Source organism: Thamnophis elegans, chromosome 5 (assembly GCF_009769535.1).
Source record: "Thamnophis elegans isolate rThaEle1 chromosome 5, rThaEle1.pri, whole genome shotgun sequence".
NCBI lineage: Eukaryota > Metazoa > Chordata > Lepidosauria > Squamata > Colubridae > Thamnophis > Thamnophis elegans.
Window position 1 is genome coordinate 100,508,643 of NC_045545.1, and position 23,806 is coordinate 100,532,448.

A 23,806-nucleotide genomic window follows, 5' to 3' on the forward strand; every position below is an offset into this window, starting at 1 on the left:
ATGAAGAGGTTGCCCTGTGGGGCCTTGGACCGGACGAGGGCACAGCAGGGCAAAGGCGGATTCTGTGCCAAAAAGGGGGTGGCCTGAATCTGCCAGCAATATGTCCCCCCAAGGGCCGAAGGGGCCGGGCGAGAACACCTGGCCTTGGAGAAGAGGCGACTGGCAGGTGGGATGGGAGTCAGGGACATACATTACTGCAGAAGCAGGGCAAGTGGGTGGGTTCCCCCCCTCCCGACATCCTCAACTGGGGGCGGAATTCCTTGTGACAAGGCTGAGGGATGGTTGCTCCCCAATGGCTTCCAAGGGGCCTGGATAGATCCACCTACGAGCTTTCTCCTTTATTGGGTTCAGAGAGTGGTCGCCTCCAGGCTCGGGGAGAGGGGGGGGGGTCCGTGTCCCTTGCTTGCAACCCCCACCCAGGCAGAGGCTCCCAAAGGCCTCCATCTTCTGCTCAGGCACTGAGAGCAGGAAACATTCTCTAACCAGGCGGAGATCCCTGTTTTCAGGACCTTTTCCAATTCCCTTCTACAATATTCCAGTCTTCCCATATCTGAGTGGCTGCCCCAAAGAAGGGGGGGGGTCCTGCCTATTCCCCAAAGCCCCTGAAGACAGGAGAAGCAGCAGCAATGGGTGGAAACTCATCAAGGAGGGAAGCAACCTAGAACTGGGGAGAACTTCTCTGATAACGGGCAGCAATTAGCCAGTGGAACAGCTTCCCTCCAGACGTCGTGGGGGCCTCTCCCATGGGAGGTTTTCCAGAAGAGCGTAGATGGCAGAAGCAGCTGGTTGGACTATAAGGCCTGCAAGGTCCCTTCCATGATTCCGGAAGGGTCTCCTGCTCGAGCAGGCGGGTGAAGACTCCCAAGGTCCCTCCCAGCTCTCCTCTTCTGCATTCTCTCTTCATTCCCTTGCTTGGGCTGTTCGGTGGGCTTTGACGAGGGCTGAGTCGCCCCTGGGCAGCTGAGGGGAGTTGGGGGCCTGGAGCTCTCCTCTTCCAGGCGGCCTCCACCAGATGGCGCTGCGGGTCCGCTCTGCCACAGCTCCCAACCTCCCATGGAGAGCGGACACCCCTTCCCTTCGCCTCCGCGGTGCTTCAGCCGCTGTGGGCAGGGACCCTCCTGGGCACCACGGCTTCCAGGGCCTCCCCGGAAAGCAGGGCTCCCGGAAGGCCACCACCGCTGGCCGGATGCTTGTGGTCTCTGGTGGATGCCTGGTGGAGAGGAAGCCCCACAGGACTGCTCTGCCCCCCCCCCGCCCTGCTGGCCCCACAATTTCAGATGATGGGAAAGCTGCCCTGTACGGGGAAGCAGAGAGCAATGGGAACTCTGGGGCGCATCCGTGCACATGGGGAATGTGAGCCTCAATGAGGACTTGCGGGCTAAACCTAGTCTGGTTGTGACCCAGGGGGCCAGCCTGTGCGTGGCAGAGGCCCCTGTGCCCCTCACCCGTGGGCGCTCCTGCCCTGAAGGCGCCCTTGGCCCAGCTGAGGCCAAAGGGAGTAGCTGGCACCCCCCCCTTTCACTCTTCCTGGTCGTCGTCCCCCCCTTTTGACATTACACCTGCCAGGTGGCTTGCAGTTGTTCTGTGCCTAAAGAGCCACCTTGGACAGCCTTTTGAAAGAATGTGACGTTTATTGAAGGCTTCAACACAAGACGGAACTTGCAGAGGGATTTATTAAGGTTCTGGAAAACCTTTTGGGACTATCCAGGTCGATTAGCTTTGGGATATAAAGATTCATGAATATTGAACTTTTTGAGGAACGACTTTAGATTTGAATATAGTTTGGTTTTTGGATTATTGGACAAAAGAGGAAGGAAATAAAACTAAACGAGATGCTCCACCAGCAGGAAATGAGTGGAATTTGGGAAGAAACGTTGTCGATAACTCGGAGTATTAAGGCTACATTAAAAAGGAACGGGAGATGCAGGAAGACTTTTTTAGAAGAGAAATAGGGGCATGAGTAGATTAAAAAAAAGATATTTTGAAAATTAGACAACGGAGAAGGGCAGAGAAGGGAGAAATGTTTAAAATGATTGGTCAAGATGTGGAAGCAGATAAAGATCCAAGAGAGGAATATGGGACGCAAGCTAAGAAACGACAAAGCTTTAAAGCGGGCAAGGGACGATGGATAGAAAGGGAGTATTTTTAAATGTAATAGTGGCATAACGGAAGGTTAGAATAGGGAAACTAGAAAGGGGGAGATTAATGGAGTACACATTTTTATATAATGTGAAATAATAAGAGGGGAAATCAGAACTTTAACGATGGTAGTATTAAGCATGTTTGAATTTGGTGACTGGCATAAAAATAACATTGAAATATTGAATAATTAAATAATGGAATTTTATAACTTAACATAAATTTGTGTATTATTATTAGAACCATATAAGCTGCTAAATGTAACAAATATGATTAATAATATCGTATTTGTAGTAAAAGGAATGACACTCAGAATGTGTACAAAAATTACACAAAAATGTGTAATATTACAAGAACTATGTAAGCTTGCTTGTCAAGTGTAGTAAATATATTATTTGTACTATAATGTAAGAGACTCAGGTGCCATACTGTTCACACATTGATGTTTGAAAAAATTATATAAAAATGGCTGTGTGTGCGTGTGTGTGTGTGTGTCCCAGCATAACTCTGGAACGCCTTGAGCAATTTCAACCAAACTTGGTACACAGATGGCTTACTCTCTGGAGAAAAATACTGTGGGGGTAAGACACACCTAACGCCCCTTGGGGTGTGTGTTCTGTTAAGATATAGCCTGTTGTGCCGTACTGGATTCTACTGTACAGGGAGGGGGCTCCTTCTGGTAAGGGGGAAAATCCAACATTAGAAATTACATTTGGTCCGGACATTTCCCCCCTATAAATAAATACCTGGGCAACGCCAGGTTATCAGCTAGTAAAAAATAAAAACTTGGAAACAAAAAAACAAGGCTATTTGTAAACGAAGGAAAACTTCCGAATATTCTGAAATGGTTGTTAAAAGAGAAGCTGTGACCCATGGGGGTGAAATGCCGAAGGGGGAAAGTTTGCTTGGGCTTTTCCAGGTCAAATTGTTCTCGTAATGTTCATGTCTTGAACCTGGTGCAAATGTGTGGAGTATCAGAGGGTGCTCAGGAGAAGAGACTTCCCTCCAGAGTGTTTTCTTTCCAAGCCAGAGGGAAGAGGAGGCTGCACCCTCGTCCATCCTCATCACAGCCTCCCTCCTGGGATGCCTGCAGGGCAGACTGACACCCCACCTTCCCCGCAGGAGAACCGGCCCTCCGGGCAGACAACGGTTCCAAAGGGAAGAGACTCCACCAAGGGTGTCAAACTCCATTTCACTGAGGGCCGCATCAGGGTGGCCTTTGACCTCCAGGGCCCAGGGTGGGCTTGGGCAGCCCGACCTCACTCGTGCCAGGGGCGCCTGTGGTGGCAACCCAAGTGCTGCCAGTGAAAAGGGGCTCCAGAGCTCCATGTTCAGCTGCAACGGCCTCCTGCAACCCTCTGCCGGGGGAAACAGAGCTCAGGTGGAACGGTCCTTGGCTGTTTCCAGGGTGGCCCCACACACCAGATCCGGCATGCAGGCCTTGAGTTTGACAACCCTGAATTAGGAGGTGTGACGTTCCCAGAAGACGACCTGATTAATTTTCAAGCTTCGAGACAAAGTTCAAAAGAAACACAATCATCAATATTAACAAACCAAGGACGCATAAAACGAAGGCCCAGCCAAGGGCTGGAGAAACACGACAGTTGGGCTCCGAATGAAGGAGGGGGCAAGGAAAGGAGCCCCCGTTGCCCCCACAGGCCGGCATCTTCAGGTCGGGCAAGAGCTGGTCCTAAACAAAAGCCCCCCCACCCCCACTGGAGGCCATGAGAGGCGGAGATCCTGGCTGTCCCAAAGGCTTTTCTTCCTTCAAAGCGTTTGGCTTCTCACCCCAAGAACTGAAGCCGCTTCCGGGAGAACCAACGGGGAACCTTCGGAGGGGAAGGCAGAAGCTGCAGGGGAAACCACCAAGGGGCATCAGACCATCCCTGGCAGGCCAAGGGGGGACGCAGCTCATCCCCTCCTCAGTCAGCCTGAAATCACTGAAACGGCCGCCATGTTCAATATATACATTATGTAAATTTTATTAAAAATTTATGTCCTCCTGCCAACAGGACAGAGGAGGAGGCCTCTACATAACCGAACCATCAAAGAACAGGAACCGACCTCTGCCAAGAGCCACTTGGAAAAGAAAGGGGCGTCTCAGGTCCCCCAAAACTTAACTTTCAAATTTTACAACATTAAACCAAAGGGGGGGGGGGAGCAGTCGCACACTCAGATCGGCCCTTAAGCCCACTCCCCCCACCCTTTGCCAGCCCTGGCCTGCCCCTTGTTGCTCAGGAGAGGGCGCCCTTTCTTGGTCCCCTTTCCAATGGGAAAGGAAGGAGCAGGCCACGAGGGAGGGAGGGGAGGTCCAGGGGTGGGGGGGTCGCTGCCTTCTCCAGCCCTAGTCTACCTGGGGGGGTGGAGAGGGGGAGAGACATGCACCATCCAGAATATTCCTGCAGCGGGCAGCCAAAAGCCCAGCGGGCATCAGTAATGCCGCTGGTAGGAGCCCACAGCCTGCTGGGCAGGGGGCCCGGCACGGGCCTGGCCCACCGTCTGGTTGACCAGGTGGGAGAGTGCGGGGCCGCTCTGGATCAGGGTGTCCAAGGCCTTCTGCACGCTGGGGTTGTCGAAGTTGATCCCCAGGGAGGGTGCCGGGCGCGAGGTGGCCGCGTTACTGGGCGCAGGGGGCCGGCTCTGGTAGAGGGGCTGGGACGGCTGGGGGGGAGCCGAAGGCCGGGGGCCGGACCCTCTTGAGGAGCCCGGATGGTTGGAGAACTGGGTGGCCTGGGACGGAGCTCGCTGCTGAGACTGGGGGACGCCAGCCACGCCCAGCTGGGGGGCCCGGCCAGAGGCGCTGGGCCCGGAAGCAAAGCCTGGATTTGGAGAGCCCCCCACCCCCGAGCCGCCCCCGGCTGCCACGTTCACCGAGGAAGTGGCTGCCCCGCTGTTGAAGAGGCTGAGGATCTTGGCCTGCAGCTCCTGCTGAGGGTTGGAGGGCCCGGCGGCTGCGGCAGAGGCTGGCAGAGGCTGGCTGCTCTGGTGTCCCTGGGAAGCGGACACCAAGGATCCCGACGTGGCTCCCATCGTCTGCCTGGGAAGCGAAGCTGAGGAGGTAAGCCGGCAAGGTGAGCCCTGCCCCACAGCCTTCTGGATCTCGACTGCCCTCCCCCCCCCAGCACTCTGTAAGGGCGAAAGGGGACCGGGCCCCCCTACAGCCAGGGCTTACCGGGAAGGGGCTCGGCGGTGGCGCGCAGCTGCCGTTCCTTGCGTTCCCGCAGGTAGTTGATGATCTTGTCGGTCTCCTCCCCAGTCAGGTATCGGTTGTCCGCCAGCAGGTTCAGGAGGGCCTGCATGGCTGGGGGGTGGGCCCCACGGAGACCGTCCTCGGCCGGCAGGGGGCGCTCTCGCTCCTGCAGAATGGTTTCATCGGCCATCTTGGCCGCCCGCCTGGCGATCTCCTCCCGCTCCTTCTCGCGGACCTCGGACTTGTAGCGCTCGTAGTTCTTGGCCACCAGCACCATGGCGTCCGCCTGTGGCATGTTCCGGTGCTCTGTGGGGGAAGAGGAGGAGGAGGAGGAGAAGCTGCCGGGGGCCATGGGTCAGCATCCAATTCGCTGCTCTGGGCAGCTTACGATTGAAAGAAAACTAGAATACCGTGGATCCGGCCCATCCCGAAAAGAAAACCCACCTGGATCCAGCAGGAGGAGAAACCCGGGCAGACCCTGGGGCAGACGGATAGACCCCTACCAAGTTCCCATGGCTTTATGAGAGCCACAGGGTGGGGGAGTGAGGCAGGGGGGAGGCAACCACCTGCTGTGCATCGCAAAGGAACAAAGCCGGGCAGAGAGGAGGCCGCCACAGCCCTGAATACTTACAGGGAGGGCTCCAAGTGCGACTGGGGCACAAAGAGCCTCACTCCCCACAGTGCCCAGTTAATGCCGGGACTGGTGTTCTGACTGAGGCTTCCGGAGAAAGCATAAATCACGATCTGAGTCCCCAAAACCTTCTTTTATTTATAGGGCTGGGAATGATGGTCATTCACAGTCCACACGGCTTCACAAACAGTCCGTGAAGGTTCTGACAGACACCTGCTCGAGTTGCCACAGTCTTTCAGGGATCAACACCCAATTGCCAAATGCCGAGCAAGGCCAAACTTAGCACAGAGTCCAACAGAACTTTTCAAAGCTCGAACCGACAAGATGAACTAATTGCTTCCTGCAAAGGCTCCCGTCCCTTGGCTCCCCTTTTATGTCTTATGGGAGGGGCCAAGCATCTCCTTACTCCCGAGTCGACCCTGCTTTCTTAATTGTTCTTGCCTTCTGGCAGCTGTGCGCATGTGCACATTGGGAACAGGCTCCCGTTGTTCTTCTGCCTCGCTGATGTCAGACTCTGGAGGCAGCACATAACTCCCAGATGGCCCTGGGCCCCTCTCTGCCTCTGGAGCAGAGCCCTCGTCCGAGCCTCCCCCAGACTCCAGGACTGGCCCACCTTCCTCCCCAACCTCCTCACTGTCCGACTCTGCTGCCAGGTCCGCAGGCCGCTGACAGGCCACAACAACTGGATGGGATTCGAGGGGGCTTCCTGCAGCCCCCACTCCTCATGCTGGGGGCGTTTGTGTGTTTTAACCTCTCTGAATTCCTGACCAATCTTTGCCAAGGTTCTTCTTCTGAGATCCCCAAGTCAATCTCCCTCCTCAAATTTTTCAATGCAATTAAATTCCAAATGAAGCAGCGGAATGAATTTTGAGGACTAGGAAGGGCAGGTTACGTTCGAGATCCAAAGGCAAAGAGCATGGAAGATGGCATAACTCGCACAGCATCCCGAGGCAGCTTGGGAGGGCCTAATTATGAGGCCTAATTGAGGCCGCAACCGCAAACACAATCTGACCACACACACCCCGGGCAGCTTGCATGAGGCCAATTATGCCCTTCTTAATCAAACCGCTGAGCCGGTCAGCCTGGCTGGGCCGCACTAAGCCTCAAGCCAAGCGATGTGGGGGGGGAGGGAGGAGGCGTAGGGGGGGCTGCTCAGGGGGGCCGGTGTAGGAGCCTCTACCTTGGGGGGTGCCGAACATGATGTTGACGGTGCAGGAATGGTGGACCTGGTGCTGGGGGGTGATGACGATGGCGAAGGCAGAGCCCCCCTGGCTGACGTCGTCCAGTGCTTGCTGCAAGGACATCTCTGAGTTGAGAAAGATCAGGTCCACCATCATGCCCAGGTCACGCACCTTGCGCCCCACCGACTCGGCGTAATCCCTGCGTTGGGTGGAAGCCCAGAGAACAGAGTCTGCCCGGGGCATCTGCCAAAGGAGCCCCCGGCTGGCCCTGCCCAGCTGACGCCCCCCTCAGCCACCACCTACTTGGTCTGCTTGTTGACCACGATGACGGAGCAATCCACCGGCCGCTCGGCATCGATGCACTTCTTGATGTCCTCAAAGAACTGCCGGTACAGCTCTTCCCGGCGCCTCTCCTCCCTCTTCATGCGCTCTGCAGGGAAGGTTGCTGGCATGAGGGTGGGCCCTCGCCTCTCCCCCCAACCCCCACGTGCATCCGGGCGGTGCCTGACCTTCGGTGCTCAGGGTGGGCCTGTCCATGGAGTCCCCGTAGCGCTCGTAAGAGGGCTCCTCCCGCCTGCGGCCATAGTCGTCGAGACGGGTGTAGCGGTCGTAGCCTTCCTCTCGCCTGCAAAGAGGCCAACAGCAGCCTGTCAGCCGGGTGGGGCCCGACCCCTCCCCAGCAGCCCACCTCCCCTGCGCCTACCTGTACTGTGGCTCTCTGGCCTCCCTGAAGCGGTCGTAGAGAGGCTCTCGGGAATCTCGCACATCCCGGGGGTCTCGGTGGTCTCTGCCCCCCCGCAACTCTCGCGTCCGAAGGTCCCGTCCATCCCGGGAATCTCGACCATTCCTGCCGTCTCTGCGCGGACTGCCCCGATTCGGAGAGCGATCCCTCCGCACGTCTCTCTCGCCGAAAGGGATGGGCTCCCTGCCAGAAGGAGCGGGAAAAGCCCTTAAGAGGGAAGGGGGTCGGGGGAGGGAACCAGACCATTGTCCATGTCAAAATATGGAAAGGCAGCCGCGCAATCTCGGCCTCCCTCTGGGGCATGGCCTAGCGCTCATCTCCGGAGCAAGCAAACAGCACCAGGCAAACGCTGGAAGATTCCCAAGGCAGGAACGAGATCTGGGAGGCAGCTTCAGCCCTACACGGCCCTCCCTTCCCTGGCAACGCCCCCCCCCCGGACTAGATCCCAAGGATTAACAGCGCCTGGCTCCAATAGGAGGCTGGCTCGGCCTCGGGACCCGCTGCTGGAAGTCAGCAAGACCCACCTTGGCCCCGAAGGAAGTTTATGGGGCCACCGAAGCTGGTGGCTGGTGGAAGCTGTCCTGAGGGAAAGGGGGAGACGCCCCCCGCCAGCCTGGAGCAACTCCCCACTTGGAAAAGGCCACGGTGGCCCTTCCCGGGAGCCATGACACAGCCCTGCTTAGGGCCGGAGGGGGCCAAACTCCCGAGAGACAGGCAGGGAGAGCCAATCTCTCAGAAGGGCCAAAACGGCCAAGGAAGCCCTCCCCTCCCCACCACAGCATCAGGGCTGCTGGAAGAACTGCAAGGAACCCCTGCCCTGCTGCACAGCGACCCGCGGAGAATTCAGGAGACGTGGAATGACTGTGCTTTAACAGGTGGTATCCCTCGCCAAAAGCTTTGTGTGCCGATCAGGACAATGTATTTAGGGGTTCTTTGACTTCACATAAGTCTGATTTTGCAAAGTCCACATGAACCGTCTCGTCCAGGGGGACACAAGAAGGGCCAGAGAATCGGAAAGGATGCCCAAAGTCTGCTTAAAGAAGAGCCAGGCAAATTTGGGGCAGGACAGCAGCAGGTAGAACCATGAAGAGAAGTTGGGGCGATGCCCTCCGCTGCGCGTGGCAGATGTAGGCAGGAGACAGGGGCTCCGGAAGGACTCCAACCAGATGCCCCCCCCCCACAACACTGCCTCTTTCTTCCCAATGGCACCGGGGTCAAGGCAATGCCCAGGCACCCGCATGCGCCTTGCCCACAGCGTCTGGACAAAGCCAGGCTGAGGCACCTGCGCGTGCGCCGCCCACCAGCATCAAGAGCAATGCTTGGGTCCACGCGTGCGCTTTCACCCAGGTCCCCCGGTGCATCCCAGCTCCTGCCCTGGTGGGAAGGGTCTTCAGGTCAGAGGCTGCGCACAGCTCTGTGCTGATGCCAACAGAAGCGCCCACGTGTGGCGGGCACAACGCAGGTGGAGTGCCAAGGGAGGACCGAAGAATCCTCTGCCAAAGGAGATCCCGCGTCCATCTTCGGGGCAACGTGGTGGCCAACTAGGGCCGCCTCCGTAAGGGGAGCTGCTCCCCTGAAGTCTCTGCCCTCAACGCAACCCCCATGGCGGCCCACGGTGGGGCCGCCCAAGGCGCTCCCCAGGGACGCCCTCGAGTCGAAAGGAGAGGCCAGCTCTCCTCCCTCACCTGAGGCGCCCGGGAGGCTGGCCAGGGCTGGGAATCCCGGCAGATTCCCCTCAGAGAGGCTCCGCTGGGGCCTGGGAGGCAGCGCCGCTGAGCCAGGCAACTGGTTGCTTCAGAGTACTTTACCTTCGCGATGGGCTGGACCTTGAGGGAGGCTTATTCATTTCTCTTCTTTCCGCCGCTTTATTAATATCTGAAAAGAATAATCAACCCATCTGTTCAATGCTATGAAACAAAGAAAAGATAGTCAGTCAATATTGAAAAGAAAGCAACAAACGTGAAGCCAGGAAATCCACGCAAGGGACCAACGAGCGTCAAAAAACCTTTATTTGCATCCAGAATCCGGCGGGCGCAGGCGGACGGGGGAGGCCTCCGTTCTGAGGCAGCCCCAACACAGCTAAGCCCCTCGCCTGCCAGGGCGACGCGAGCGGCCTCAGCACACAAAGACCCACGATGAACCCAACACGGCCCCCGCAAATGGGCAAAACGGGCTGGGAAGGGACCCCTTCCCTGGTGGGACCCGGCCATCCACCCGGCCTCACTTACTTATGCAAATCTGAATACCCCACCGGCCTCTGGGAATACCCAAGGCACCCCCACCCCAGTGAAAGGACAGGCTGGACTCCCTCTGCTCAGCCTGGGCCAGCCACGTTTGGAGAGGCAGGTTCTCCTAAAGGGGTGCGACCGCTGGCCCCCTCCTGGCCCCAGAGCCGTCCCCGGGCGGAAGGCCTGCCAGTTCATCATACAGAATGTGGAGCAGAGGCTTCTCCAAAGTGACCCCCCCCATTGTCTTCAGAGGGGACAGAGAGAAACCCCAAAGGGAGCCGACACACACAGAAGCCACGGAGGCACCCACAGCTTCGTCCTAAGCCACGAGAGGTGAGGGAAGCGCCAGGAATGTCCCGGAAGGCTCTGCCGGGGCTCCTTCTTCCACCCCCTGGCTTGGCAAGGCTTTCGCAGGGCTGCCCCGCGGCCTCCAAAGGGACACCCCCTTCTCCCCAGCCTTGCGTCCAATCACAGCTCTGCTAGGACATTGGCGGCACATGCAGCCAGGTGGGACGCAGGACCGTTACGTCATTTCCCTGTCTAAGTAAAAGTCCGCTTAGCATTAACACTTCGGCTTATATACGGCTCCACGATGCTTTACAGCCCCCTCTGGGCAGTCTACAGAGTCAGCATCTCTCCCCCCACCCCACCCACCCCCAACAATCTGGCTCCTCGTTTTCCCACCCTTGGAGGGATGAAGGCTGCCTGTTGGACAGCTTTTTGTCTGAAATGGCATGGGGTCTTGAGCAGGGGATTGGACTAGAAGACACCCCCCCCCCAACGTCCCTCCCAGCTCTATTCTGAGATTCAGTGAGCATTGAGGGCGATCTTGGGGATCAGCCCATCTACCCGCTGTCCAAGAGTGAGCCCAGCAAGGGTCCGTGGGAGCTGCCCATCCCCCATCCCCAGCGTCCCCCTGGAATTACAGCCCATCCCCTAGCAACGGCCACGTTCCCTCCGGGGCCTCCACTCTCGCCCCCACCTTCCTCACGGCTCTATCCCGGCCCTGCTAGACCCAACCAGGTACAACCGTTCGAAGGTGGGCCAGGCGGGGGACTCTGGTGAACTTCAAGAAGCAGGCGCAAGCCAGGGAGCAGCTGGGCAGACCTCCTCACTAGTAGGGCGAGAAAACCGCCAGGGCGGTGGGGCAGAGGGCGGCAGGGGTCTCGGAGCGCAAGGGCTCCAGGGCGGCTGCGGCTGGTTGAGGGGGCCACAGCTTCCCAGAGCCTGCAAGGAGGCCGGGATGGTTCTGGGGCTGCTTGCTGAGCGGCAAGGCAGAAATGGCATGGGGGGATCTGGGGGCGGTTATAATCCTAATGAGGCTGGGGGCTTTGAGGGGGCCAAGCCCAGAATGGCCAGGATTGGGGTAGGTGCTCACTTTAATGACCTGTGATTCTCAGTTAACGACCACAATTGGGAATGCTGGGACTGCAGTCACTGAGTCAGTGTGGTCCTAGGGCGTCTCGTTTAGGACTGCCTGCATCCGCAGCGGCAATCCCAGTCTCCACCAAGGTCGTAACCCGAGGACGGCCTGGAGAGGGAAAAGGGGGCTTCTAGCGCCAGAGCCGGTGGAGTTCAGCCCGTGTGGCTGCACTGACCCAAAGCTGACCTGGGGGATAAGAAGCTACCGCCAGCTCCTCCTGCGGAATCCCTGCCTCAGACCCTCCCTGTGGCTGGGCAGGGCGGGAGGGAGAGGCATGTGGGCACTGCCCTCCCTCTTCCTAGCTGGGGGGGAGGGGGGAAGGTGCGGGGGGGGGGGGGGGGAAATAGAAAGGAAATATGCCCCCTGGCCTCCTTCCTCCAAGCAGAAGCCTATTGGAGGGAGGGAGGGAAAAGGCATCCTAATAAAGGGTGCCTGGGAGCCAGTGCTGAAGAGGCAGCCCACCCCTCCCTTCTGATGGGTGAAGGCAGAGCTCTGGTCCCCAAGGCTCTCTAGCAACCTGCCACCCAGGAAGAGCAGAGCGGATGATTGCCCTTTCCTCTGCCATTGGGGGGGGGTGTGTGAAAGACCCCGTTCTCCTGGGGGGGGGGGGGCTGCCTTCCTTCCTTCCGGGGCTTCAGAATAATCCTAGCGTGGTGACCCAGAGCCCTTCATCTCCATCTTCACCTGCCGACTATGCTGAGCAGCCCCAACCGACCCCAAGACGGGCAGCCTGGAGGGCGGCCGAGGCCTCCTGTCAGCATCTCCTTTGTCCCGTTTCCCGGATCGGCTCCGTGGCTGCAGATCTACTGACAAGGCGCTTCGCCCGATTCCACAGAAAGGGCCAGAAGCTCCGGTTCTTCTTCGGGCTGAATTCCGGCTTGGCTGGAGCGCCCGTTTCCCTCCCCCCCACAACGCCCAGCCCTGCTTCGCCCCTCAAATTCTCCGGAGGGCCCGGCGGCCACGTGGCCCCCCTCCCCCACCCACCCACCCACGCGGCGGCCTCGCAGGGAGCCCGGCAGCCTCCTCGGGCGCTGAATGGGAAGCGGATCCCAGGCCAGTCCGGGAGCCTCTGCCTGGCCGCCAGGGAAAGGCCGCGGGAGGAAGCCGCCTTGGGAGAACGGCCGCCCCTCCCTTCCCTTCAAGCGGAGCCCCGCGAAACGGAGCCGGGGACGCAGCCGCAGCGGTTCAGGCGCCGGAAGACCGAAATCCCCCCCCCTCCCCAGGGAGGAGCGAGGGCAGCGCGGCGGGACGACCGCCAGGAGACAAACCGCCCGCCGGGCCCTCCCCAGCCGCGGGACGGAGGCCTGGAGGACGGGCCCCCTGCCGACGCCGCTTCCCCCCCCCCAGCGCCTGCCTCGCCCGGCGGGGTCGCCACGGGGCCCCGAGACCGAGGCGGAGACTCCAAGGCCCAGCATGCCCGGCCGGCTGCCGGGGGGGGGGGGGGAGGGAATTCCGGGTCTCCGCGCGGGACCCTCCTCGGAGCGCCCCCACCTGCGGCGTCGGGGGCGCGCGCGGAGGAGGCGGGCACGAGCGCCAAAGAACACAACAGGCACACCGGGGAAGGAGCGTTTATTGCCGGCCTCCCGGAGGGGGAGGAGCGCCCGCGCGAACCCCGCCCGCCATCGACGCCGCCGCCGCCGCCGCGCTCGCTCGCTCGCTCACTCACCGGGACGGAGGGGCCCGGCCGCTCTCCTCTCGCCTCACGACGCGGCAACGGCCTTCCCGCGACGCCACGCCCACCGGAAGGTGTGGGCCGCTTTTCCGCTTCCGGGTGTCCCCCGCCCCATTTCTCCGCCTCTGGCCAATCCGCCCCTGTGCTTTCGTCTCGTCCCCTGCGCGGCGCCTCGGACTTCAATTCCCACAATCCTCCGGGCGGCTGGCCGGAGGAGAGACCGGAAGCTCAGACTCTCCGGATGGGAGGGGGGACGGAGTCGAGCTCTTTTGCTTTCGGGGTCCTTGGTGCCCCCCCCTTCCTGCGTCCCCCGGTTGGGCCCCCCTCTGACCCGCCCGCCTTGCCCCACTTTGGGCTCGCCTCCCATCCGGCTAAGACCCCCAGGCCGAAGACGCCCCCCCCCCCCCATTACTTCCCTAAATCGACCAATTAGATCGCACAGACTGGGCCTCCTCCGAATTCCATCTGCCAGTCAATGCCGACTGGCGACCACACGGAGGAGAGCCTTTTCTGTTGCTGCCCCGACCCTGTGGAACGAGCTCCCCATGGAGATCCGTACCCTCACCACTATCCAGACCTTCCGCGCAGCCCTCAAGATCTGGCTCTCCCAGCAGGCCTGGGGATAGGCTTCCAATTTACCCGCCCGAGTGTTTGATTGTTGAATGAAAGTTGTGTTTTTACTATTTTTTCTTTGTTCACATATTGTTTTGTTTTGACCTTGCACCCCCCCCCCTCTGGTTGTAAGCCGCCCTGAGTCCCCTCAGGGAAAAGGGCGGCATATAAATCCCAATAAACCTATAAACCTATAAACCCATTGGGTGCGCCAACCGAGCGTCGGTTCTTCCTCGTGCCTCCCGGGGGGGGGAGGGGGATCCGCTGCAGCCCGAGGGACCCCCCCACTCCCCCCTCAGCCCCCCCCTGGGACACAGGGATTTGGGGTTCTTTCCCTGCTGCGGCATCCGCCCTCGGCAGAGACCCAAAGCCTGAGTGGCCGCTTCCCAGCCTTGGGCTCAGGGCAGTTATTGGGGGGGGGGGGAGACAGGGGCCTCCATGGAGATTTTGTTTCTGAGCGTCCACTACAAATAAAACATTTAGGACCCCTCCCCTCCCCCCCCCTTCGGCCTTCCATTTTCCTCTGGCCAGGTGGCTTCGGGCAAGGAGGGCAAGAAGCCCGGCTGTGACGTGGATGGGCTGCTTCCTCCTCCCCTGGACCCCCCCCCTCCTCCTCCCCCCAGGTGCCCCTGTTGGTGGGGCTGAAAGGGAGCTCTAGTCCGCCCCCCACCCCACCCCACCCGCCCCCTTCTCTTCTTGAACAGCGCCGAGCAGCTTCTGGAGGGAAGCCCTTCCAGGGGTGGTCAGGAAACGCCTCTTTATTTTAGATTTAAATTAGATTTAACTTTATTTGTATGCCGCCCTTTTCCCTGAGGGGACTCAGGGCGGCTCACAATGTTCAGGTTGGATCTCTCCCTCCCAGTTCCCATCCGTTGCTCTTTGTCCTCCTACCCACAGCAGTTTGGAAAACTAAGTGAATAAAAATAAAAGACTCTCTGCTTTCACTAGATACAGCCTTATTTACTGGGAAGTTTTTGTCACAAGCAACTAGTCCTCAGTCCTTACCCACCAGAACTAAATCAGCTGAGACCGAGTCATTTAGTCTTCCAGGGAGAACTTTGCCTGGTGGCCAGATGGGCAGCAAACAAAATTCATTCCTAAGCCTCTCAACAGGGGGGCCTCTGAAGGTGGGGGGAGCTCAGCATGGTCAAACTGCTTTCAGGGCCTATTAAGGGGGGGGGGCACAGCAGTAGCTTCTTATCCTTTTAAATAGAACTTTTGCAAGTGCGCTGAAGAGCCCCCCCCCCCCAATATGTCAGCAAACTGAACTGAGGAACAGTTGTAGGGGTTTTTTCTACTCAAAAGTTGGGGAATGGGGAGGGGCTTTCCCAGGCCATTGCCCCCCTTTCCCCGGGCCTTTTCCCAGCAGGCCTCCAGCCAAGCGTAACACGGAATGGGGAAGTAGCCCCTAGTGGGGTTTTGAGTTGGGGATCGGGGGACATTCCTCTCTACCTTGCCAGATGGAAACCCCCAGGTCTGGGGGGAGGGGGAGGCCTTTCCTCTGCTTCCTTCGATTCCCCTCTTGAGTGCTGGTTTTCTTCCTCGGAAGCAGGAATAGAATTTGGGGTGCAGAATTTCACTTTCACAGTTGGGTTATGGCCAAACCATGACAAGAGGGGGTGGAGACCCCTCCACATAAAATCAGTCACGGGGCTCCCCCCAATGTGGCCCCTTCGGCTGACCCACTGGCCTTGGCAGGCCTTTCCTCGGGCTCTGAGCTGCTGCTTTCGATCTCGCATCACTCCAAAGGGCCCCAAATCCGTGGGAAAGCCTGATAGGCACGCCGCCTCCCCATCCCATTGGGGGGGAACCTCTGAAAGCAGCTGAGGCAGCTCAGGGGTCCCCAGGATGCTCCAGGCATTCTCCCAGGGCGTCCCCTCTACTGCAGCAGGTGTCAGGCTGGGGTGGCCAAGGAGAGCCCCCTCCCCGGATCTTTAGGCTCTGCTGCAGGGGGGGGGTCTCCCCTGTTCTTTTCAGCTCTCCGGTCCTCCCGACAAGCCCTCGCCACGAATCTCTCTGCTCGGAAGGTCCGGAGGACTCTTGATGAGGTGCAGGCCGGCTGAGGTCCAAACCGTCCCTCGCCCGCTTCGGAAACCAGCAGCAGAGGCTCTTGGCGGGGCCGTCGCCCCTCCGGCCCCTGGCCCTTCTGCTTGATGCCCTCGGAGCGCTGCCCTTTCGCAGCCGACCTCCAGCCGGCGGGGGGGGGGCGGAAGGCGGGCGACCCACAGACGGTATTGCTGCTATGGCCGCGGGAGCCCCCCCTCTTATTGGGCGTCCCCCGCCCCACAACAACCCCACGAGGGAGGTCAGTCTCGGCGGAAAAGGACGGACAAAGGGGGGGGGTGTTACTTGCCGCCCCTGAGCGAGCGCGGGACTTCCCTCTGCGGGGGATTCCCGGCAGGCGGGCGGGTCCGAGGGTCGGGCAGACTGCGGCGCCACCCCTGGAAGTTGGGCGCCCCGCCCGATGTGCCGGCGAGAGCCCCGCCGCCTCCCCGCGCCTATAAAGAGGTGGGGTGGAGGCGGCGGGCCGAGGCGGCGGCGATGGAGGGGCGTCGGTGGTCGGCTGGGCTGAGCGCGGCGGTTCTGCTTACGGTGAGCTTTGTTTTCGCGCGGCCGCCCGCTCCGGGAACCCCCGCGAGCTCCGGCTGGGCGCCGCCCGGGAATGCCAGCGCGGCCTGGGGCTACACCTAGCCGCCTCCCCTCCCGAGCTCCCCTTTCGGCCCCTGGCTTCCCCCCGGAGTCCGGATCTCTCCGGCAGCCTCGTTTATAGCCTTCCTTTTACCTTGAGATCCCTCCCTCCTTCCTTCCTTCCTTCTTTCCTTCCTTCCTTCCTTTCCCTAAAGGCGTCTCGGCGGGGAAACCTCACCAACGCTCCTCCCCCTCCTCCCCCCTCCTTTCCCCACCAGGACCCTGCCAGGTGGGCTGGGCTGAGAGGGTCGCCGGCCCAAAGTCCCCCAGCCGCTTCCGTCCTTGGGCCGGACCTAGAGCAGAGCGGCTCCTGGCGGTCTGGCCGGCCTTCTGGGCGCCAGTAGCCCTCTCGGACTGGCGGGCTGGTGGGCACGGGGGAGAGGGCGTCCCATGGGGGAGGGCAAAGGGCGGGCGGGAAGTCTCCTCCGCCGTCTTTTGGGCTGGCAGAATTGTCCTTCCAGCGTGTGTGCGCGTGTGCACGGGCTGCCCAGCCTTGGGGCTAAGCCCCTCAGTGAGTGGGGAGGGTTAGCCATACTCTCCAGATCATCCCCCCATCCCCCCATCCCATCGCCTTCCCTGCACTCCCCGGTTGCTCTTAGTGGGTCTGTGAAGCACCTGGTGGCTACATTCAGTTTCCTTCATCTTTCAATTTGGGGCACATGTCGCCACTAGCATTGTGCCAGGGCAGAAAAAGGTGGTGTGGAATGTAGTCTGGATTCCCAAGGGGAGGGGGCGCTGCATTCCAGAGGGCAAAGAGGCATTGAAGTTGGCTCCTCCCTAGAGATTCTCAGCCTATTCTCTATAATATGCAAATAGTTGCTTTAGTTTGTCAAGATTCTGTCCTTGGGTGAGGAAGCACAGAGGAAGCTGCTCAGAAAAGACTCCACCTGTCTTTCCTGATTTGGGGGCCTGGCATGAAGTTAAGACAAAGGTGTGGGGGTACAGCCTTGATGTCACAAACACTTCCCCATGTTTGAAGTTGGCTGGTTGGCACCCAGAATCCCCCTGGGGGGGGGGAGAAAAGAGGAGGGAGGAGGAGAGAGGGAGAAGGACACAATATGGTCTACGGAAAGCAGAAGAGGAAATGATAATAGTTGTGGGTTGATGGTAAGAGGAATTGATATAACTTTGGATAATACAAAACAGTGTCTGTTAATATGTGATGGTCTACTTGTCGTTACTTATATGAAAATAAAAGTGAAAGAACTTTTAAAAAAGAGAAATCCCCTCTGCGGAGGCTGGATTCTGGGCCCCGGGCAAGGGGAGGCCGGAGAGCAGAAGCCCACTTCTGTCCAGTGAGGCCCAGGAGAGAAAGAAGCAGGAGGTGCCTGTGGGAGGCGCTCTTCCATTGGCAGCCCAGCTGTTGCTAAAGCGGCTCCTGCCCATGCGGGCGGCTTTGGGGGCATCGAACTGGGCCCTGAAAGCTGAGCCCGCCAGGGGTGGGGGGCTGGGGCTGGGCATCTTGGTTTCTCTGCCAAGCGGGGAGACCCGATTAACACATACCCTGCCTGGCTGCTTGAGGGGGAACCCGGCCGTCTCAGTCCTCGCAGTCTGGGGGAGGGAAGGCGGGGGAGGGGGGAGATGCCTGTGTGGCCACTAATCGCCTGCGGTGTTTCCAGTTGCAGGCCCTGGTCTTCGCGCAGGAGCCCAGCTGCAGCCCCAGTCAGTACCTGTCGAACAGCAGGTGCTGCAGCCGATGCCCACCAGGTAGAGCGTGGCTGCGGGGCAGCTGTCTCTTCCCCAAGCCTTTTATTCGTCCTGCCCCTCCCCCTGCTCCAGGCGGTTCCTGAGCCCCCTTCTGCTCTTCCTTGGTGGGGGGAGGGGGCAGAAGCCCTCTCCCCAGCAGCCCCTTGGTCCCCCGGCGCTTCTCTGCCCCTCCGTTGCTGATGCAGAGACGGGCCCCTTGGATGCCTCCAGTGCTGCCCGTCTGGGGTCCTTCCCCCCCTTTGCAAAGTCCCCTGCTGGCCCCTCTGAGGGCCCCCCTTCCCCACAGAGGGCTTCCTTCAGAACGCCACCCCCCCCCCCCAAGCCTCAGCCCGGCCTCTTTCCTCTTCCAGGCCACAAGGTGGCAGCTGCCTGTTCGGGGGAGTCGAATACCACCTGCACCCCGTGTGAGGAGGGTCACTTCCAGGCCAACTGGACTGGGGAGTCTCACTGCACCCCGCACCACCACTGCCGCCTGAGTGAGTGCAGCTGGGGGCTCCCTTTGCTCCACTGGAGCCATCTTGCCCAGCAAAGCCCCCTCCCTCCCTCCCTCCGCATACCCCCCTCCCTTTACAGGTCCTTGGCGGCCTCTGAGCTTGGCTGTTTCCACGCAGACGTTTCATGGCCCAACTAGGTAACATCATCAGTGAACAGCAACCTCACTGATGATCTTCCCTAGTTGGGTCACGAAACGCCTGCGAGATAAAAGCCGAGCCCAGAAAGCCCCAAGGACCCCTCAGGCCAACCCTCAGCTACAGAGACCTCTTGGGACCCTCCCCCCTTTCAGGTGCTGGCCTGCTTGTCCATCGGAACGGGAGCAAGGAGCGAGACGTCCTCTGCCGTTGCCGGGAGGGGACCCACTGTTCCAGCCACGAGTGCGAGACGTGCCTGCCCCACACCTCCTGTGGCGCAAGGGAAGGGGTCCAACGGGAAGGTGAGGGCAGCAGCCCCAGGGCCTCCAGTTCGGGTGGAGGGCTGCCCCATCTGGCTGCCCAAGGACCCCACAGGACAGGGCAGGGGGAGCCCCAACCTCCACCCTCTCTTCTGCTGCGGGGGTGGGGGGTGGGGTGGGGTGAGGAGGGGGCCTGGAAGCTCCTCCTGTCCTTAGGAAGCCTGGCATGCACCCGGGCGAGGGGGGGGGCTGGTGCAGGATCGGAAGCAGGGGGGGCACATGGTTCCAGCTTGATGGCGACTCTGTCTTGCGTATTTCCAGGCAACCACGTAAATGACACTCTGTGTGCCCCCTGCTCTTTGGGCCACTTCTCCAATGTCTCGTCCTCCACAGCTCGGTGCCAGCCCTGGAGCAGGTATGCCAGGCGGGGGAGCGTCACAGGGTGGCCCCTGGCCCCTTGAATGGCCCAAGGGAAGCGCAGGCTGGGCAGAAGGCCACAGTGTTCCTCCCTGCGGGCCGAGAGCCCAGAGGATTGTCACTCTGGCAGGCGATGAAATGGTGCCCGACACCATCCGTCCGTGGCAAAGCCACGCCCCTCCCCCTCCTCTCAGAGGTGCTGCAGGAAGCCCAGGGCCCCCTTTGCCCTCTGCCGCCTGGTCAGAGCACGTGGCTCCTGCCGGATGTGCTTCTGGGTGACCACCCAGCCCCGCCCTCTGGCCTGGCAGAGCGTGCGGTTGTGCTCTGCTGCTCTTCTGCCTCGGCTGGAACCCCCGGGGGAGGCCTGGCTCTGCTCCCCAGCAGCAGCGGATGCTCTGCGATGGGCCCATGGGGGGGGGGAGTATTTGCATGCCTTCTCAGGCCGCTCTGCCTTCGCAGGTGCCAGGAGGGGCAGGTCCAGAAGGCAAACGGCACTCAGGCAACGGACGTCGTTTGTGGTAAGCAGAGGCCCCTCAAGCAATGGGGAGGGGGCGGGCGTGTGTGCGTGCATAGAAACCCAGCTGTCAACCTGCCTCCTAAGTGCCCTGCTGTTCGGGGGGGGGGGGGGCCTTGGCCCAGAGGCCGAGTAGGGAAGCCCACATTGGGGGCTGCAGCAGGCGCCCCCTTCTTCCTCTTCTCCTCCTTCCTCTTCTTCCTCTTCTCCTTCTGCTTCTTCTTCCCGCAGAGGCCTCCCCCTTGAAGCCCCCCGAGGCCAGGAAGAGCCACCTGCTGCCGCTGCTGCTGCTGCTCCCTATTGCCTTCCTGCTGGGGGCGCTCCTTTTCCTGTGGCATCGACGTGGCAACTGTGAGTGGGGGGGGGTTGCCTCTAGGAGAGCCCTTGGGGTTCTCCATTCGCAGCCTTTCCTGGGCCTGGGGAGGGGGCCTTTCTAACCTGCCTCAGCCGGTATTCCTTGGATACCTTTCCTGTGTTCGGACCCCCCCCAGGCCCCTCATGGGGGGGGAGCAGGAAGCCAGGGGTCCCTGGGGGGAGAGCAGGAGGGTGGGGGGAGGCTTCCCAGTCCAGCCTGTCCGTGCTGGGGAGGCTGGGGAAAGACTCTGCCACATGCAGTGGCCTCTTCCACCTGCCGGGGAATCCTTGCTCCAGAGCAGAGCTCCGGTGCTGGGTCTAGGGGGTCTCAGGCCTCCGGCTCCCTCCCCTGACGGGCCCAGTGGCCCAATGGGTGGAGCAGGCCTCCTCTGCATGGTCCCGCAGTTGATGTCTTCTTTCCTCCTGCCCAGGTCCTCGGAAGCGGCACCAGGATCTGGTAGGTGCCCCTTTTTGTGCCCCTCCTGGGTGGAGGGGGGGCCGGGGCCAGACCCCGGGGCCAAGAACAGCACCTGGGGCTGCAGTTCCAAGTACGGCTCTGCTGTGGATGATGGGAGGAGGGGCAGGATGGTGCTAGGGGAGCTCTGCCAGCAGAGCCTCCAATGCCCTGCTTCTCTTGCAGCCCCGGGAGCCCACCGAGAACGAAGAGGACTGCCCGGCCTTCCCCACCCAGGAGACCCTGCTGGGGGAGCAGGCGGGCATGCAGGAGAAGGACTGCCATCTTGCCCAACAGGAGCAGGTCTGACCAGGAAGCCACGGGGATGCCAGGCCAGCTGCACAGCCGAGCCACCCGCCCACCTGGTGCCTCTCTGCACCCCGTGCCCAGCAGCCTTGACAGACGCCCCAAAGGGCAAAAGCTTCCCTCCAAGGGCACCTGGATCCTGCCGCCAGTTGTACCAAGCTCTCTTCCTGCGGAGATCCCGGGCACCCCCGGGCAGGGGCCCTGGGTGGAAGCAGTGCAGCCTGGGGGCCGGATTGCCCCTCCTGGGAGCCCAGAGGTCTTTCTGCCCATCAGAATGACTGCACTACGCAGAGACGAGCAGGCGCCCCGGACGGTCTGGGATTGCAGCCGCCCCAAAGACTGGCATACTGTAGCCTCCCAGATGTAAGGAAAGGCTGTGGCTCCACAGAGCCCCCACCCCCCCCCCCTACTCCACCAAGGTCTGCTACCCCGTGGGGAGCTGCAGGGAGCCTTTCTCCTCTTTCCCAGCCCCACAGAACGATCCGGGTTGGGGAGCAGCTGAGCTGGGCTCAGGGGAAGGGGGCTGGGAGGAGGCCTGGGCTCTGCTACGCAGGCTGCCCCTTCTGGTGGCTCCTCTCTGCCCTTCAGGGGAGGAACAATCCCAGCAGGCCGAGGTTTGAGTCAAGTGTGGGTCTCAGCCAGGGGAGGGAAGCCCCCAGCCCCCTCCTCCCTCGCCCAGATCTGCAGATGGGTTGGCTCTGCAGGGCTTCCACTGAACCCCGAAGTAAAAGGGGGACAAGGGAGCAGGTGAGTTCTTGGGAAGGCAAGTCCCGGGGGGGGGGGGAGAAGAGTTGTCCTTGGTGGTCTCCGGAGCAGCGGCTGGTCCTGCTGGGTGTGGGGTCTTTGGTGGCAGGCAGCTCTCCTGCCCACACCTGCCCTCCTGACATGGTTGGGGTTTGAGGTCGCAGCCTTTGGGAGGCCTCCGGGTCCCATCTCCCATCTGCGTGTTTCTTGGACAGCAGCTCTGTTGGACTTTTATAAATCTGACCTTTGGAAAAGCAATTCTGTTCTTGGGGTGATTCGGACTAATGTGGGGGGGGGCTGCAACCCCCAAATGTGCTTTGTCCCCGGGTGGCTTCTCAGCCTCCAGGACTAGGAAGCCGGCAACGGGCATCGTCTCTAGAGCGGCCGGAGTCCATGGGTGTCAACCAACAGCCCCCGGAACTATGGGGAGGGGGCTTCCAGGCCAGTCTCTTCGGTTTCTTTTCTCTTTTTTTTGAAATATTTTTTTATTTCCATTTTCATAACATGCAATCACATGTATCCTATCCTTCTTTCCTTCGGTTTCTTGGCCCACGTGGATCTGGGCGGGAGGGAGGGAGGGAGGGAGGGGCAGCTGAGTCACCCGGGGGGGGGGGGGGGCTTTCCTTGGAGTCCTTAAGGATTCGGCCCCGCCTTTCTCTAGTAAAACTCCAGCCTGATTTACAAGAAACGGAGCGCCCGAGAGGCTCATTTTGAGGAAATGAAACCGGGGGGGGGCGTTTCCTCTCGGCCCCACCCGCCCTGTTGTTTGGGGACGTTTCTTACGCCCCCGCCCCGCTCCCCGCCGGCTAATACCTCGAAAGGTCACATTGGCGGAGCTGCTTTCAATTCAGACGGCCAGGTCGCCCGCCGAGCCAGCAAACCCGCACCCCCCCCCCCCCCGGCGTATCCTGTTGCGAGGCGCCTCACGCGAGGACAGCGGCCAACCTGCAGGGCGGCCTTGTCTGGGGATCCCGGGCTAACGGGGGTCCCGCCGTCGTTGATCGCCGGTCTTCTCCGCGTCGTGGATTCTCTGTGGCCACCGGGGGGCGCCCGCAACGCGCGCAAAACGGCCCGAGCGGCCGAAGAGCGCGCCTGCTCCCCGCCGGGCTCCAGCGGGAGGGGCGGCGGCGGGCGCTGGTTCTGTTCGTGTGGGCATCCTGCCTTACGGGCTGGGGGGAGGTTGCCTAGCCCTGCCCATCCCTGTCCGCTGAGGGTGCCCCGACCCGCTTCGCCCTCCTGGTTGAGGGGGTGCAGGCTGTGGGGCTTCGTGACAGTCCCCCGTTTATGGCCTCCCCTCCTCACCGGCTGGGGCTCCATCCGCCCACTGAGCACCTTGCCTCCACTCTGGCCCGGTTGCTGGTGGCCTTCGGTGCTAAATTGTGAGCTGCCCTCTGGTTGCATCCTGCGCCTGCTCTGGTCTCCGTGCATCCCTCTTGGGCCAGGGCGGCCCTGTCTCTGAGGGGCTCACCCGCCCACGTGCCACGAGCGGGCACAGATGCCAAGACATTGGCGGGGGATTCCGTGGAGGTTCTGCCCAGGTCTCAGCGGCCTCCTTCTGTGGACTCGGAGCCCTGCAAGTGGGCATCGGGCACCATCCGCCCTCTCGGGTACTTGCAGCTGCCTGGAATTCTCCTGGTCCCATCTTGCAGAAGGGCTGCTTAATCCAGGTAGAGTGGCTCCTCTTGGCCCACCCCCTCCCTCCTCTCCAGGGCTGAATGGCCCAGCTGTAAATGGCCAAATTCTGCCAGGTGGTGGAGCTGGATAACAGCAACTAAGTTGGGCAGATTGGCTGTTCTTTAGAGGGCCCCTGCCTCTGAGTCAGCTGAATCTGGGTCAAATCGGGCTGTTTAGGAACAATTTTGGAATTTGTGGTCATTCAATTGCTAAATCATACCTGACATTTTGCAATCTCATG

The 23,806-nt window shown here is 60.8% G+C and overlaps 2 protein-coding genes across 4 annotated transcripts; one reads left to right on the forward strand and one right to left on the reverse strand.

Moving 5' to 3' along the window:
• Positions 1-4,096: 4,096 nt before the first annotated feature.
• On the reverse strand, positions 4,097-13,287 carry NCOA5 (nuclear receptor coactivator 5). Of its 2 annotated transcripts, none has more exons than XM_032217724.1 (8): positions 13,201-13,287; positions 9,692-9,758; positions 7,845-8,066; positions 7,651-7,766; positions 7,445-7,571; positions 7,141-7,340; positions 5,312-5,635; positions 4,097-5,189 (listed from the first exon to the last, which is right to left on the reverse strand). In XM_032217724.1, exons 2-8 carry the CDS (start codon positions 9,727-9,729, stop codon positions 4,570-4,572), a joined length of 1,647 nt encoding a protein of 548 aa, XP_032073615.1. In that variant the 5' UTR covers positions 9,730-9,758; positions 13,201-13,287; the 3' UTR covers positions 4,097-4,569. The 2 variants fall into 2 exon arrangements, with proteins under 2 accessions (XP_032073615.1, XP_032073614.1); XM_032217723.1 differs by having other exon boundaries at positions 7,845-8,090.
• Positions 13,288-14,679: 1,392 nt separating this feature from the next.
• On the forward strand, positions 14,680-22,149 carry CD40 (CD40 molecule). 2 transcript variants are annotated; one of them, XM_032218798.1, is made up of 9 exons: positions 14,680-16,410; positions 18,132-18,213; positions 18,564-18,689; positions 18,998-19,144; positions 19,424-19,517; positions 19,979-20,037; positions 20,265-20,384; positions 20,819-20,844; positions 21,028-22,149. In XM_032218798.1, exons 1-9 carry the CDS (start codon positions 16,360-16,362, stop codon positions 21,148-21,150), a joined length of 828 nt encoding a protein of 275 aa, XP_032074689.1. In that variant the 5' UTR covers positions 14,680-16,359; the 3' UTR covers positions 21,151-22,149. The 2 variants fall into 2 exon arrangements, with proteins under 2 accessions (XP_032074689.1, XP_032074688.1); XM_032218797.1 differs by having other exon boundaries at positions 14,682-16,410; positions 18,126-18,213.
• The last annotated feature ends 1,657 nt before the right edge of the window (positions 22,150-23,806 follow it).

What these genes read in the sequence shown, in the direction of transcription:
- NCOA5 (XM_032217723.1), bottom strand. Translation starts at nt 9,729, where the DNA reads ATGAATAAGCCTCCCTCAAGGTCCAGCCCATCGCGAAG. An exon ending in GCCCACCCTGAGCACCGAAG is followed by an intron (nt 7,572 to 7,650) that starts GTCAGGCACCGC and finishes CCTTCCCTGCAG; the next exon opens with AGCGCATGAAGAGGGAGGAG. An exon ending in GTGGTCAACAAGCAGACCAA is followed by an intron (nt 7,341 to 7,444) that starts GTAGGTGGTGGC and finishes CACCCAACGCAG; the next exon opens with GGATTACGCCGAGTCGGTGG.
- CD40 (XM_032218797.1), top strand. Translation starts at nt 16,360, where the DNA reads ATGGAGGGGCGTCGGTGGTCGGCTGGGCTGAGCGCGGCGGTTCTGCTT. An exon ending in CTGCAGCCGATGCCCACCAG is followed by an intron (nt 18,214 to 18,563) that starts GTAGAGCGTGGC and finishes TTCCTCTTCCAG; the next exon opens with GCCACAAGGTGGCAGCTGCC. An exon ending in GGAAGCGGCACCAGGATCTG is followed by an intron (nt 20,845 to 21,027) that starts GTAGGTGCCCCT and finishes CTTCTCTTGCAG; the next exon opens with CCCCGGGAGCCCACCGAGAA.